The 17,261-nt window shown below is 48.8% G+C and overlaps 1 protein-coding gene across 2 annotated transcripts in view; it reads left to right on the top strand.

Annotated features, from left to right (window-relative positions):
• The first annotated feature begins 4,912 nt into the window (after nucleotides 1-4,912).
• Nucleotides 4,913-17,261, top strand: part of LOC144754203 (E3 ubiquitin-protein ligase TRIM39-like) — a 173,594-nt gene continuing 161,245 nt past the window's right edge. The window contains exons 1-3 of one of the 2 annotated variants that reach the window (XM_078641789.1): nucleotides 4,913-5,394; nucleotides 9,081-9,404; nucleotides 14,130-14,453. In XM_078641789.1, the coding sequence (XP_078497915.1) occupies nucleotides 4,972-5,394; nucleotides 9,081-9,404; nucleotides 14,130-14,453 (1,071 nt within the window). In that variant the 5' untranslated portion in view covers nucleotides 4,913-4,971. The remainder of the gene's footprint in view (nucleotides 5,395-9,080; nucleotides 9,405-14,129; nucleotides 14,454-17,261) is intronic. The other variant, XM_078641790.1, reaches the window with a different exon arrangement.

The following is a 17,261-nucleotide window of genomic DNA, read 5'->3' as shown; positions in this document are numbered from 1 at the left end:
GAGACTTGTGCATATGGTCTATAAAGCTTAATGGCAATACATATCCTTTCACGGTGTTTGGTGCTTTTATACAGCGACTTATCCACACAGACTTTAAGGAATTAGGTAAATACCTATCCTTTCGCAGTGTTTGTGGGTTTGGTACCTTTATTGAAAGAATAAGAGAATAGATGGTGACGTACAGCCCAAGCGGTGTACTTCACTCTGTCCATTTCCATATCCATTTTCCTTCCCCTTTTTCTATTTTTCTAGTACAGCTTGAGAGCCTCCAGCTTAGGGGACTGATAGCTCCACCACTAGTGATTGTTACTTTGATACCTTCGGAGACGATTCGATTTTGCAAACACGTAAGTTCTGGTTTTTGTAAGTTTTCACCATACTGTGAACATTGACATAGGGAATTCTGAATCTAACTGATTAATATTTTACTTGATTTCACACAAATAGCAGCAGCCACAACTGGTATGTGGAGGCTCTCGGGATGACTTCTCTCTCACCACACGGTACGCTTCGAATGATACCCGGTACAACTTTGAGATTGTACTTTTAAGGTTTGACTATCTGAAAAATGCAATCAATTAAACTTATCACAGCTGGTGTATCTTTTCTTCTTTATTCTTTCTATGTATCCGATCAAGTCCCGAGCCAATAAGTGGGTCAAGGAGTTTGTTTTCTAGCACTCTATCTGCATGTCTATATTTCTATCTGGATAAATTACTTCGTTCATTGTCAGTCTACCATTGACTTAGCTGTTTTTCCTCACTTTGGGCTTTCACAAAGACACTCTTTTTTGTGACACTTGGTTTAGGTCGGGCACTATTTTATTTCTCATTTAGACAATTTATGACAGATGCTGTAATATTGTTCAACATATGTTTTTCACTGTTATACAGCCTTGAAAAAAGTCAATTAAGTGACGAAACACGTGTTGACTGTTGTATGTCATCAAATATTGCTGTTTAATGGACTCGGCAATTCCATCATTACATTGTGTGGTCCTTGCACCTTTTTTCTGTAAAAATTTAAATGAATGTAATATGTTTACGGTTGGTCTGTTGAACCGGTGTGAATAAGACTTTGTACTGTATGTTTTAACCTGTGAAAAGGAAACAAAGTTCTTTAAGGAACATTAAAATACTTGTTACTAGATATAACCAATTTGTTTCATGACACTCTCTGTTGGACAGACTTATATCATAATTGATATTATATATGAACGTGGTGTTGTGTAGTTCCTAAGAATACTCAGGATCTGCGCGTTTGGATAACATACACTGAGGGATTGGTGCAAAGACTGGTTCCAGACACCCCCGCAGGATATGTTAGCCTATAGATCAGCTTGTTCACAGTGCCACCATAAGCCCCCTGGTCCTCACGAGGAGCTGAAAGTTTCTGGCAACCACTGAACATGACAACCCTGGCCCCTGATGGAGCGTGTTCAATAAGGATTTATTGAGCCAGCATCATTCTAGTGTAAAATATATGTGCTGCAGCAAACACTAGACAGAAGCAAAGATATAGAATTGATATTGCCAAGAGAATAAACAGTAATCAAATTTTGACCATGACGTTTTACAGAGTGAATATATACGAACACATAAACACAGTAATCGTTGCACAGTCCTACTAATGTTCATCTAGATGTACCTAAATGTGCCTAACATGTATATGGATGTAAAAGCATGTATGTGGGTGTAGGAAGCCAAGAATCCCCTGGGAGAAATCCAGCCCCATCACCTGTTGGGAGAGAATGAAGGACCCCATCTTGGGCTCGAGTGAGACACCCCGCAAAGGGATGTCAGAGCGCTGCGTGTTGGTGAGTCAGCATGCAGGACCCCGCATCAGCATGGAAGCTCCTCCTCTGTAAGCCCAGTGATAGTGTGCTAGTTTAATACCAAAAAGTGTCCACAGGGGGTCTACCTCGGTCAATATTGTTGTGCTTGCAAGTATGTAAGTAACTCTAAAACAATAGTTGCAACCATGCACAGCATGCTTATCATCCAAGGATGACGATGATGGTGACCTATGTACAGACTTATTATACAGTGGGTGCAAGGGATTAAGATATGGTACTGCGAATCCTCATGCAAAACAAAACCAGACAATTGTTCAGCTCATAACTAGGCAAAAGGTCAATTCCAAACCTGTTGTAGAGAGAAAGGTAGGGTGAATATAGGTGAAAGATTACTCTACTATATAGGCCTAACTTTGACGATATAACAGTGGAGTACCGGGCTATACTTTTTTTGATAACGTTACATTTATAAGCAGCACTTACCAAGTTTGTCTCTGAGTCAGTCAGTGGGTGGTGCAGCTGGGAACCTGCTGCCGATGGGTCACCGAAGTGTCTCTCTGAGTCTGTCACCTCTCCTGGTTGTGATTGCTGGTGCCTGGGCCTTTTATTATTATCCTGAAGCATTATCAGAGTGGGAAGCTGCCAAATTTATATAAAACAAAAGGACACTGAGATTGGCGGCACCAGTTGGTGACGAAAAACAGCAATAGCTGTGGGTGTGGGGTAACGGGCCATCCCCGGATATTTCAATTACTTCAATTAATTAGATCTAACCGGAACTTCAGGCCATGTGACAGACTGAGACAGCCGTGGCGGGTCTAAGAGCTTCCTGCTATAGTAGTCTGTTTGTTTTCTATGCATTAGACTACACTGTAGTCCTTCTACAGCTGTCATCATTGTAGTCCCTTTTCCGTGACCACTGTTGCTGTTAACATTAACAGACAGTACTACTTCGCTGTTCATTCATTGTCCTAGTTTTTGTTCTTTTAAAGAAATAGTCACCATAATATACACATCCCAAATCTGACACAGTGGGGTGGTTTTGTCATCTTCAAACATGCTGTGGCCCTGGCAGTAAGAGATGCCTTGAGTAGAGGTGGGCTCTGGTAAACTCCGCCATGCTGCAGTTGCAGTTTCTTTACCGAACTTCGCACACCAGACAGAGCGTAGAGTTGCAAAAAACTTTGCCAGCGTAGTGGTGTTTACGGCCCACTCCTAATTAGCAGTGAAAACTCCCCTAACTCACAGAACAGATACATCGGGGCATCAGCAGCGCAATCTTTCCTCTGTCAGAACAGGTACATCAGGGCATCAGCATTGCAAGGTCCCTACACTAACAGAACAGGTACATCAGGGAATCAGCAGTTCAGGCTTCCCTGACTCACAGAACAGAAACATCAGGGATTCAGCATGCAAGATTCCCTCACTCACAGAACAGGTTTGCCATGACATCAGCAGTGCAAGATTCCCTCACTTACAGAACAGGTTTGCCATGACATCAGCAGTGCAAGTTTCCCTCACTCACAGAACACGTTTGCCATTACATCACGTGTGCAAGCTTCCATGGCTCTCAGAACATGTACGTCATGACATCAGCAGTGCAAGCTTCCCTCACTCACAGAACGGGTACATCAGGGCATCAGCAGTGCAAGCTTTCTTAACTCATAGAACAGATATATAAGGGCATTATAGTGCAAGCTTCCCTCTCACGGAATAGGCACATCAGGGAATCAGCAGTGCAAGCTTCCCTCACTCACAGAGCAGTTAGATCAAGGCATCACAAGTGCAAGCTTCCCTCACTTGCAGAACAGATACATCAGGGCATTATCAGTGCAAGCTTCCCTCTCACAGAAAAGGTGCATCAGGATATCACCAGTGCAGGGTTCCCGCTCTCACAGAACAGATACATCAGGACATCAGCAGTGCAAGCTTCCCTCTCTCTGAACAGATACATCAGGGCATTACCAGTGCACGCTTCCCACACTCACAGAACAGATGCATCAGGGCATCGCCAGTGCAAACTTCCCTCCCTCACAGAACAGCTACATCAGTGTATCAGCAGTGCAAGCGTACCTCTCACAGAGCAAGTAAATCAGGGCATCAGCAGTGGAAGCTTCCTTCCTCACAGAACAAGTACACCAGGATGTCAGCAGTGCAAGCTTCCCTCTCACAGAAGAGGTACATCATGGCATCAGCAGGGCAAGCTTCCCTTGCACAAATCACCTGCACCAGATCATCAGCAGTGCAGGCTTCCCTCACAGTCAGAACAGGTCCCTCGGGGAATCTGCAGTGCAAGCTTCCCTCTCTCACAGAGCAGGTACATCAGGGCATCAGCAGTACAAGTTTCCCTCTCTCAGGACAGGTACATTGGGGTATCAGCAGTGCAAGCTTCCCTCACTCACAGAACAGGTGCATCAGCAGTGCGAGTTTCCATCGCTCACAGAACAGGTACATCAGGATATCAGCGTTGCAAGCTTCCCTCACTCACAGAACAGGTACATCAGAATATCAGCAGTGCAAGCTTCCCTCGCACAAAGAACAGGTTCTCCGGGGCATCGGCAGTGCAAGCTTCCGGTACCTCTCAGAACAGATTCAGAGCAGGCAACAGTAATTTAGGCGTCAATGAAATACAGAACAGGAAATAACAGCCATCAATGTCTTCTTCCTTACACACAAACTACTAGTTTACCGGCATGACCACAATTGTTGTGGTAAGGCCAGTAGAAACATTGAGAAATATAGTAAAAGTATGTATTTTTCAGCCTTTGCACCAGAAATTAAAATAGCAATTACCGGAAGAAGACACTTTAGAAAGGATTTCAGAACGGTTTCTGTGATTCCTAAATGATTAAAAAAGCAAACTTGCCGAATTGACTTATTAAAGATAACACAGAGGAATTACATTTTTTTTAATTCAAGCTCCAGTTATTGCATTCACAGAATCTCGAAATATAATAACCACATGACGCGTAAATACTAGTGTCAAATTTAGAAGTAAATCACACGCAGCAGAGGAGTCAGTCCTCCTGCTCTGTGACTGTCTACAACAGTTACAGTTACTTCCGGGTTCATGTTACTGAACCCGGAAGTCCCAGGTCACACGTGAGGGGCGCAGACGCACAGACACAGCCACTTTACAAAGAGAGAAACTGAAACTTACCTTCACTTCCTGCAGCATGGCGGCGGCAGCAGCAGCTCAGCTCGGGAACCTCAAGGAAGAGGCCACTTGTTCCATCTGTTTGGAATATTTCACTGACCCGGTGATGATTATTGATTGTGGACACAACTTCTGCCGCTCCTGCATCACCCAGAGCTGGGAGGGAAGAGATGGAAACTTCCCCTGTCCACAGTGCAGGGAGATATCTCGTAGGAAAAGCCTCCGACCCAACAGGCAACTGGGGAACATGGTGGACATTGCAAAACAGCTTCATCTGCCCCCAGTGATGCCCCAGGGGGAGAATCTGTGTGAGAAACATAACCAGGCACTGCTGCTGTTCTGTGCAGAGGATCAGAGGATGATATGTTTGGTCTGCCGGGAGTCCAAGGACCATAGAAATCACGTAGCAAGCCCTGTAGAGGAGGCTGCAAAGGAGCACAAGGTATGTGTATGGCCAATGAGGGATTGCAAAGTCACACTGTGAGCCCCATTGAGGAACCTGCTAAAGAGCACAAGGTGTGTGTGTGGGTGTTCTGAAACTACACGTGAAGATCTCAGGGTATGTCTGTCTGAATTCAGGGATCACAAGGCCCTCTGTGAACCCCATAAAGGAGGCAGCCTGAGACCACGAGGAGCTATGTGTGGAAGGTTTCAGAGGTGACAAGTCATGCAGTGTACCCCATAGAGGGAGCTGCAGAAGAGCACAAGGTGTGTGTGTGTGGGTGCTCAAGATTCACAAGTGAATACACTGATGGAGACTCTGGGTGTTCAGGGATCAAAGGCACCTTGCGGGTCCCATAAAGATGGTTGTCCAAGAGCACAAGGTATGTGAGGGGGTGTTCAGCGTTCCCTAATAAAGACATGCTATGAGTCCCACAAAGGAATACACGGTATTTAAACCAGAATTTTAGGATTACAGGTTAGTTGGGCCTCATAGAAGGGGCTGGAAGAGAGGGCACGGTATGTCTGTGATCAATCAAGGATTACTGTTCACTCTGTGGGTCTCCGCGGGTCCCTGGAGGAGGCTGCCCATAAGCATGAGATAAGTTTGCGATTTGTAAGTGAGTGTCAAAGTGAGACCTATGTAAGATACTGCAGAGGATCGCACTGGGTGTCTGTCAGCCCCCCGAGATCATAGGTTGTGCACCTTGCACCACATAAGCAGTTGCAGAAAATCAGAAGTCATATGTATGTGGGTGTTTTGGGATACAGATACAGACTCAAAGGGTTTAATGGGTAGGGCAGTGTGTCGCACCCAGGCTCACACATTTGTCAGTGTCACAAGACTTGATGCGACAATACAAGGTTAGCTCAGGGGCTCCTATGGCCATGGTGCACAGCAGACGAGGTGCAGTAATGCAGGATGTGGTACACATGGCATCATGGTCATGGTACATAGCAGAAGAGGTGCAGTAATGCAGAGTTGCAGTAATGCAGGGTGTGGAACACACGGTCTCATGGTACACAGCAGAAGATGTGTAGTAATGCAGGGTGTGGCACACAAGGTCTCATGGTCATGGTGCACACCAGAAGAGGTGCAGGAATGCAGAGTGTGGCACACAGACATATCGGTATGGTACACACCAGAAGAGGTGTAGATGCAGGGTTGCAGTAATACAGGGTGTGGTACACATGGTCTCGTGGTCATGGTACACAGCAGACGAGGTGCAGTAACGCAGGGCGTAGCACACGGTCTTGTGGTCATAGTACACACCAGAAGAGGTGCAGACGCAGAGGTGCAGTAATTCAGTGTGTGGCACACTTGGTCTCAAGGTCATGGTACTCAGCAGAAGAGATGTAGTAATGCAGGGTGTGGCACACACGGTCTCATGGACATGATACACACCAGAAGAGGTGCAGACGCAGAGGTGCAGTAATGCAGGTGGGTGTGGCACCCACTCTCTCATGGTCATGGTACACAGCAGAAGAGGTGCAGGAATGCAGGGTGTAGCACACACGGTCACATGGTCACAGTAGACAGCAGAAGAGGTGCAGCAACGCATGGTGTGGCAGACACGGTCTCATGGTCATGGTGCACAGCAGAAGAGATGTAGTAATGGAGGGCGTGTCACACACGGTCTCATGGTCATGGTACACTGCAGAAGAGGTGCAGTAATGCAGGGTATGGCATACACGGTCTCATGGTCATGGTACACTGCAGAAGAGGTGCAGTAATGCAGGGTGTAGCACACGGGCTCACATGGAAATCAATCACTGCAGAAGAGGTGCAGTAGTGCAGGGTGTGGCACACACGGTCATGCTAGATAGCAGAAGATGTGCAGACGCAGAGGTGCAGTAATGCAGGGTGTGGCACATGGGTGCACATTAACATCGGCGCACATGGCTCTGGCAGTGCAGGTCGTCTTGTAAGACTCACCAGCTTCACACGATCATCAAACACAGAGAAGCCAGTAAATGCTGGGCCAAGTGTGCTAGAGTTACAGCTTCAAGGCACACTTGGTCTGGGACCCCTTACAGGATGAATGCTTGAATGCATGTCATGCTGGACAGTGATTACAGGGCCTGATCTCGGCAGTATAGGAGTCTCCAACTTCCTCATGTCAAGTTTCTGAACACTGCTGCGGGCTCAAAGTGATCCAGACGAGTCCTCTCCTCATAGGCCGTCCACCTCCGGGGTTCTTCGGCGGCATCCTTCAGCAGCAGCCACAGAGTTTCTTCCTTAGTCCTGGGGTATAGTGCCTACCTTCTCCCGGCCCCCCTGTGACAGGGTCATTTCTTAGGGAGTTTCCACCAATTCCCCAGGAAAAATCTTTGGAGATCACGAAAGCCCTGGAATCAGACTCTCCCGCCGATCCATGTCCAGCCAGAGTATTGGCTTCTGTAGCAGGGATTACCAACCCTGCTGCCAATTTGATCCTCAATGACTCGCTGGAAAAGGGGCAGGTGCCAGGCAGATGGAAAAACACAAAAATTCTCCCTCTGCTAAAAAAGCCTTCGGCCGACCCATTGGTGGCTTCAAGTTATAGGCCAATATCATTACTCCCTTTTTTCTCAAAAGCCCTGGAGAAATATGGAGTAGTGTGGCTCACTGGTTAGAGGAGGCAGACCTGGAAGCAGAGGTCAGCCCGGGACCAGGGTTCAATTCCCGGCTCGGCGGGGTCTTGAGTCCTAAAATGTCCATGGACTCGACAATTCTCGCTCCGGTGCCTACTCGATTCATGGGTTCACACTCTGCGACTCTGGCCAATAGCTTGCTTAATCTCCACAACGGCCCCTCGCGGCGGGATGCCTGGCTTTCACCTTGCGGATACCCTGCCGGGGTTATCTCACAGGGGAATACCAGGACGGGTTCCCTAAGCAAGCGCTTAGAAACCGCTTGGTGATTTGCGCTATATAAATTCCTGTACATTTACATTTACATTTACAATTTAGTCATTACAGAATATGTGGAAGTTAACCATATGCTCTATTATAGCCAGTCTGGCTTTAGAGCAAACTTCAGCATAGAGACAGCCCTGTTGGAAGTTTCTGAGGCAATAAAAGAGATATTAGATAAAGGTGGCCTTTCATACCTTGCCCCATGACCGTCTCCTGCAGAGACTTCAGGAGAGCGGACTTGGTGGCACAGTATTTAAGTAGTACGCTTCCTTTCTGAAGGATCAACAGCAAATAATTTGGTCTCCTCCTTTTGCTGCTACCATTCTTCCCATGAAGGTTGGGGTTCCACAGGGCTCGATTTTGAGCCTGACACTTTTTAATTTATACATGGCCCCCCGGCCCACCTAGAAGAAGCTACATGGCGCAACAAAAATTTCATACGCTGATGATACCCAACAGCTGTTCACCTGCAAAAAGGGTACTAACTTCAGGGTAGATGAGATTAACAATGTCTGACAGAGGTGTTTTCCTGGCTAAGATTGAGCCAATTAAAGTACAATCCTGAGAAATCAGACATCATGTTCTTTGGGTTTCTGCCAGTGACGTCTGGTGTCAATGGTGGCCTTCAGACATGTTTCCCCCTGTTACCTCAGTGAGCACAGTCAAGAACCTGAGGATGAAGCTAGATGAGAATTTAACTATTGTAACAGTGGGGTACCGGGGGAGCCCCGCACTGACTCGGAGTGGTGGTCTACAACTGCTCTCTCACCCTGCCCATTGTCCCTACAGCTGCCCGAGAACGAGTGGCAAGAGATTCAAGACGATTGCTGGACATCCGCAGTTAAGGGACGTGGTACCTTTAACTGGAACGACGAGGACGGCGCAGCTACGCCCCCTTTCCGAAGCGCGACGTCAAAAGGCGGAAGTACCTCATCATCGACGGACGGCGTTTCCCTGGAGGTGGACGGTGTGGAGAGGACGCGAAGGAGCACCGAGGCGAAGCAGGAAGAGGTCGGAGAGCAGACGAGCCCAGCGGAGTTCTACAAGCCAGGAGGCCAACGTATCCACCCATCGCCCCGCCACGGTCCCGAGGGAGGAACGTGGCTAAACAAGGTACGGGGCAGAGTTGCGGAGTGGGTGGGTCGGAATAGCCCTACGGAGTAAAACGCTACCGCTGCCGAGAGTGAAAGGTGTCCCAGGTGCCCCTCCCTTCACGAGCACCGAGAGCACTGCGTGACGTTTGGCATAAGGCACCGACACTTGGTTTCCCTCACTTCCCCTGCCCTCCACTATATAAATAGGACGTCTCAGTAACCCATTGTATGTCCTTTGTTTGTTTTCTGGGTCCACTACCGTGCTGACGAGGGAGACACCGGCGAAGGGGAATCCACTGAGCCAGGACCCTTACACCGAGGCCGCCTAAAGCACAGACTCCCCAGCCTGATTTACCTGGACTTGGAATTTGTTTTCTCCCCCCCCCCTTTTCAAGAGACTTATAATACTTTCCGGGACACTGTGACTGGTATGCAGAGAAAAACATACATACCAATAAAACCATCGTTAAAAGCACTACTGAGGGAGCCCACCTTTGTGTTTACTCCTAGAACGGAGACGGTAGACGTGCAGGTACCCACAGTACAACCCCCCCTGGGACAACTGGTGTCAGAAGTGGGATCCACAACATCAACCATCTGCCAAAACGAGATGGAAGCCCTCATAGATCACATTATCAAAGGCCAAGAAAAGCTGGAATGGGCAGTGCAACAGCAAATACAGTCTGCCCAAGCCGACAGGGATTTGATTAAGTCCACCGTCACGGCCCAGCTCGAGGGCCTTAGGAATGTACCGCCTCCCACCCAGGTCACCACGGGTGAAGCACGCCACCTCACCCCTCATCACGCAGGCGTCGCTCTACAAAAATACCTAACTGGTGAAGATCCCGACGCCTTCCTCCTCAATTTTGAGAGGGCCGCTAGAGCAATGGGGTGGCCAGAAGAAAAGTGGCCATTTTTCTTGGCTCCACTCCTCACGGGTGAGGCACAGTTGGCCTATCAAGCTGCGAACCCTCTAGGGAACACCGCCTACAAAACGATTAAAGAAGTCATCCTCGACCATTTAGGCCTAGATCAGGAGGCCTACAGAGTTAGATTCCGCAAAGAACGTGGGACCCCGGGAGAGAACCCGAAGACCCTCTTCTTCCGCCTACGGATGGCAGCAGATAAGTGGCTGAGACCTGACCTGTGCACCAAGGAAGAAATATTAAACAAGGTATACTTGGAACAATTTATGGAGGCCCTGCCTTACGCCACACAGCGATGGTTACGTCAACATACCAGGCTCGACGTTAACCAAGCCATCGAAATGGCGTCCCAGTTCGCCAGAGCACAGCCCCGGACGATAGTATGGGACGGCGACAAAACAGAAAAGACACACAAACCTACAGTCCCTATGAGGCAGGAGAAGAAACCCAAGACAGGGACGGAAGTCTTGCGTCCCCGACCAACCGGAATGACCTCCCCCATGGCCCGAGGTCCCCAATGTTTCGAATGTGGTGAGTGGGGCCACATCGCCCGGTTATGCCCTCGGAAAAAAACAACCGAAGAGCCCATGGAAGTAGGCTACCTCCCGAGGACGGTGCTGTATTCGGCGGAACTCGGTAGCACCTTTTACGTGAGTATGAAACTGAACGGATTCATGGTAAAAGCCCTACTAGACTCCGGGTGCCGACAGTCGGTAGTCCAGGAACGTTTTGTTAACCCAGAACAATACTCTGCCCTTGACACTGTGTACATACGCTGCGTACATGGCGACGTCAAACCATATCCTGTAGCTGTGTTAACGCTGTACTTACCTCAGAGAGTACCCTGCCAGGTTAGGGTGGGGGTGGTGGACTCCCTACCAGAGGACATGATTCTGGGGACGGATAATCCCGAATTCCTCTCCCTATTTAGGGAAACCCTGACCCCCTCTTCCTCGAAAACAGCCCATGGTAATGCCACCTATCTGTCACCTGAGCCTTGGGTCCTTGATAAGAGTTTCCGCTTTGCGCAGACCGAGGACCGGACCTTATATAATGCCTGGGAAAGTGCCCACGCCAGCGAAGAAATCCCTGCCCAGACATATCCCAGGTTTTTGATACGGAAGGGCCTGCTGTACCGCCAAGCACAATGCGATGGGGTCCCTCAGCTGTTGGTTCCGAAGTCCTTCAGGGAGCAAGTGTTATTCTTCGCTCATGCCCATCTAACGGCGGGGCATACAGGCAAAGAGAAAACAACGGATGTTATCCTTCGCCATTTCTTTTGGCCCGGAATATATAAGGACGTTCAGGACTATTGCGCCACTTGTGAGATATGCCAAAAGAGAAATTCGCAAAGACCAATTGCCGCCCCTCTACAGAGGATGCCCATAATAGGAACGCCCTTTGAACGGGTCGGCATGGACCTTATAGGACCACTACCGAAGACCCCTCGAGGACACTTATACGCGTTAGTTGTGGTCGATTACTCCACCAGGTTTGTGGAAGCCTTCCCCTTACGTACCACCACGACGGCCGCCATTTCGGAGAAGTTTGTGGAGCTGTTCTCCCGGGTAGGATTCCCAAAAGAAGTCCTCACGGACCAGGGAACCCCCTTCACGTCCAAGTTAATGAAGGAGGTGTGCACCCTCCTGAACATTAAACATCTGAAAACGTCCGTGTACCACCCTCAGACTGACGGTCTCGTCGAAAGGTACAACCAAACCCTTAAACTTACCCTGAAAAAGATGTTGAGCGCAGAAGGACCCTCATGGGACAGGCTGCTCCCCCTGGCACTGTTCGTCATACGGTCCCAGAAGCAGAGCAGCCTAGGCTGTTCGTCCTTCGAGTTATTATATGGGCGCCTACCTAGATCACTGCTTGAGATGACTAAAGAAATGTGGGAGACAGAAGAAGAACAAGAGAAGAAAGGAATGTTGGAATACACGACACAATTGAGAAATAAACTGGGAAAACTCAGGGAGTTGGCTCACTCCTCGTTGGACCGACATCAAGAGAGAAGCAAAACGATTTACGACAAGGGTAAAAGGCTCCGCAAGCTCTCGGTGGGTAAGTGGGCCCTAGTACTGCTACCCTCCATCAGCAACAGCTCCAAGAGCGAATGGCAAGGCCCTTATCAAGTCCTTGAGGCCATAGGGCAAACCACCTACCGGTTGAGGATATCGGCGAAGAAAACACAAACATACCACATAAATTTACTAAAGGAGTGGTTGGGACCCCCTCCCCGAAATAACCAGCTGGTCATACCGGCATCAACTTCCCAGTCGTCCGTAAGGCAGCTTGTGATAAACGAAGAGTTAACCGACAAACAAAATAAAGAGCTGCAGGACGTACTGACCCCCTTTTCGGACGTGTTTTCTGACACCCCCGGGAGGACCACCCTGGTAGAACACAGGATCGAGACAATACCAGGCAAGATAGTAAAACAACGGCCCTATAGAATACCAGCAGCCCGCCGTGAGGCCGTGAGGAATGAAGTCCGAGAAATGCTCCGATTAGGGGTGATACGCCCGTCCCAGAGTCCCTGGTCCTCCCCGATTGTCATGATCCCCAAACCCGATGGATCGAAGAGATTCTGCATGGATTTCCGTGCTCTGAATGCCGTGTCGCTCTTCGATTCCTATCCAATCCCCCGGGTGGACGAGATGGTGGAGAAGATAGGGGATGCCAAGTATATCACCACCATCGACCTCACGAAGGGGTATTGGCAGGTGCCTCTTCGTGAGGAAGACATGAAAAAGACTGCATTCGTCACTAACGAGGGCTTATACGAGTTCACGGTCCTCCCGTTCGGCCTGCATGGGGCCCCAGCGACCTTTCAGCGCCTCATGAACCAGGTACTGAGACCATACTCCTCCTTTAGTTCCGCCTACCTGGATGACATCGTTATCCACAGCAACAATTGGAGTGAACATCTGAGACACCTGCAGACGATCCTCACAGCCTTGAGGAAAGCCGGCCTTCACATCAACGCGAAAAAATCAAGAGCCGCCTACACCAAAGTCAACTATCTGGGATATGTGTTGGGCGACGGGGTTATCGCCCCCCAAAGCGAAAAGATCAGTGCCATAGAGAGGGTGCCTTTCCCGGCCTCAAAGAAAGAGATGAGGGCGTTTTTGGGACTAGTGGGGTACTACCGCCGGTTCATACCTATGTTTGCTGAGACGGCTGCCCCCCTAACGGACCTTCTACGAAAAGAGGTCCCGCCCGCAAGGTTCACGAAACCCTCCCCGGAATCTGTAGAAGCCTTCCAGTCATTGAAGAAGTCTATGACCACGGCCCCGGTTCTCTTGTCCCCCGATTATAACAAGGACTTTATACTGGCTACAGATGCCTCTAATGTGGGGATAGGAGCCGTCTTGTCCCAGATGGGGGAGGACGGGACTGAACACCCTGTGCTATTCATAAGCCGGAAGTTATTTCCCCGCGAGACCCACTACTCCACCATCGAGAAAGAGGCCCTGGCCATCAAATGGGCCATTGATAAATTGAAGTACTATTTAGAAGGCTCTCGCTTTGTCCTCCATACAGACCATGCTCCCTTGCGTTGGATCCACCAAAACAGTAGCCAGAACCCTAGAGTGCTGAGGTGGTTCCTAACGCTGCAGCCATATACCTTCAGTGTACAGCATCGTAAGGGCAAGGACAATGGGAAAGCTGACTTTCTGTCCAGGGTCTTTCCTCTCCCCGATCGGGAGAAGCCAGGGGGGGAGGTATGTAACAGTGGGGTACCGGGGGAGCCCCGCACTGACTCGGAGTGGTGGTCTACAACTGCTCTCTCACCCTGCCCATTGTCCCTACAGCTGCCCGAGAACGAGTGGCAAGAGATTCAAGACGATTGCTGGACATCCGCAGTTAAGGGACGTGGTACCTTTAACTGGAACGACGAGGACGGCGCAGCTACGCCCCCTTTCCGAAGCGCGACGTCAAAAGGCGGAAGTACCTCATCATCGACGGACGGCGTTTCCCTGGAGGTGGACGGTGTGGAGAGGACGCGAAGGAGCACCGAGGCGAAGCAGGAAGAGGTCGGAGAGCAGACGAGCCCAGCGGAGTTCTACAAGCCAGGAGGCCAACGTATCCACCCATCGCCCCGCCACGGTCCCGAGGGAGGAACGTGGCTAAACAAGGTACGGGGCAGAGTTGCGGAGTGGGTGGGTCGGAATAGCCCTACGGAGTAAAACGCTACCGCTGCCGAGAGTGAAAGGTGTCCCAGGTGCCCCTCCCTTCACGAGCACCGAGAGCACTGCGTGACGTTTGGCATAAGGCACCGACACTTGGTTTCCCTCACTTCCCCTGCCCTCCACTATATAAATAGGACGTCTCAGTAACCCATTGTATGTCCTTTGTTTGTTTTCTGGGTCCACTACCGTGCTGACGAGGGAGACACCGGCGAAGGGGAATCCACTGAGCCAGGACCCTTACACCGAGGCCGCCTAAAGCACAGACTCCCCAGCCTGATTTACCTGGACTTGGAATTTGTTTTCTCCCCCCCCCCTTTTCAAGAGACTTATAATACTTTCCGGGACACTGTGACTGGTATGCAGAGAAAAACATACATACCAATAAAACCATCGTTAAAAGCACTACTGAGGGAGCCCACCTTTGTGTTTACTCCTAGAACGGAGACGGTAGACGTGCAGGTACCCACAGTACAACCCCCCCTGGGACAACTATGAAAGCCCAGATCCAAACAGTAGTGGGGACATGTCTTGGCCTATTAAAAATGCTTAAGAACTTTCTTCCCTTACTACCTGTCACTCATAGGAAACTGTAGTCCAGGCTCTTATTGTTTCGAGGCTGGACTACTTCAACGTTTTGTATCTGGGCCTCCCAGAATATCTACTGAACCGGCTTCAAGTGGCTCAGAATGCGGCAGCCAGGGTGATTCTCCTGTTAGGCCCTAGAGCGCGGGTTGCCGCCCACATGAAAGCCCTACACTGTCTGCCGATCCGAAAGAGAATACATTTTAAAGTGTTGGTTTTGGCTTTCAAAGCTTTACATGACACTAGTGCCTCCTATATAAGAAAGAGAGTAAAAAATTAGCTAGCCATCGCACCAAGAATTTTCAATTCTATTAAGGACACAGAGGCGATGATTATGCTTTCTCTTTCAGTTATTTCTACACACAGCAGCCAATGACATTTTGTGACATATCAGAAAATACATTTCCCATGATGCAAACAACACATCACATCCTGTCATATCCCATAAGAGCCAGTCCATAGAATAACTTAAGTCCAACATAAACATCCTCCAACGTGGAAGAACAGCCAACTGGAAAGAAATCTTTTTCAACAGGAAGCATATTTAGTCCATCTTCTTCTCAGAACCTGGAAGAATGAGAAATAAAGCCCGTAAATTCTGCATAAACAGACTATAAAGTCATAGGTGGGCAAAATATTACAATACATGTAATATAACGGGGTGGGATAATCCTCACCTCCGTGTCCTTAATAGAATTAAAAATTCTTGGCGCGATAGATAGTTAATTTTTTATTATATTACAGGACCGGAGGCTTCGTATTATGCTAGTTTAACGCTGTTGAAACACTACAGAGGAAATATCACCCACTGGTTTAGAATAAAACTGTTTGAAAGTAGATTCTGCAGACCAATCAGCATAATGTCCTGAACAGTAGATCCTAATATGAAACTCTTAGAGGACATGGCGCCACGAACAGAGTGCGCCCCAAAAACCTGAGTATCAATTCCCGCCTCTTGCTATAGTTGCCGCAGTAACAGGTTTGAATGGCTTCTGCAAAGCAACCAATAATTGCGTTACACCTGTAGGCCGAATAGACCTCGTACATTCCTCATAGGCCTTGAGGTATTGCACCACACAAAGCTTAACATTACTTGGAAAAGCATGAGAATCAACACTTCTAGACATTGTCTTGGTCCTGGCAGTAATATTAAAAGAGACTCCTTCCGGAGTAAAGACTTTACCTGTAATGTCCAAAGCCTTGACATCCGATGACCGTCTACATTCCGCAAGACATAACAGCATAGCCAACTTGGCTGAGAGTTGTTTCCTTGTTAACATGTCATTTTGGGGCCAAAGATTGAATACTGAAAGAACTAGAGAGACATCCCATAAGGAAGTATATTTAGGTTTGGGTGGATTCGCTACTCTAATACCTTTCAGAAGCTTACAAACAAGCAGAGGCATACCTACAGGTTTACCTTCAATTTGAGAATGACCCGCCGAAATTGCGGTACGGAAATTATTAACGGAACGATATGCTAACCTCTCCGAAGCTTTCAGGGAAAGGAAGTTCACAAAACAGGGTAACCCCGCCCCCACGGGATCTACGTGTTGTTCAACGCACCAATGGTCCCAGACTTTACAGGATGAAGTATATCTCTTTCTGATGGAAGGAGCCCAAACTTAATTGATAAAGGCTGAAGCTTGCTCCGAAAATCCTGGCATTTGCCAACGTTGCCGGAAAGTCTCCAGGCCATCAGTTACAGATGCCCTGACACTACCATCGGGTGCATCTCTCCATGAGCACCCTGGAGCCTTATCGGGGACTCTGGAATCTTCCTAGGGAAGTCGCAACTCACCTCCAGAAGACTTGGGAACCAAGGCTGCGACTTCCAGAGGGGTTTCATTAAGATCACTTCCGCCCTCTGTCGCATTATCTGTGTATACACTCGAGGGATCAATATGAATGGGGAAAGGCATAATTCAGAGACTGAGACCAGTCCTGAGTGAAAGCATCCGTTGCCAGAGCTAACGGATCCGGTCTCCAGTTGAAGAACTGAGACATCTGCCGATTCAACCTGGACGCAAAGATGTCGATCTGGCATGGCCCCCAGATTGCCTGTAACCAATGAACCACCTGCCGCTGGAGTTTCCAGTCGCTGTAGTCTTTGAGGTGGCATGAGTGCCAGTCTGCCACCTCGTTCGACTTGCCCGGAATATATTCCGCTAT

This window comes from Lissotriton helveticus, chromosome 5_1 (assembly GCF_964261635.1).
Source record: "Lissotriton helveticus chromosome 5_1, aLisHel1.1, whole genome shotgun sequence".
In the NCBI taxonomy this organism is placed as follows: Eukaryota; Metazoa; Chordata; class Amphibia; order Caudata; family Salamandridae; genus Lissotriton; species Lissotriton helveticus.
The sequence above is the reverse complement of the archived record's forward strand: the minus strand, read 5'-3'. Positions and strand labels throughout refer to the sequence as shown.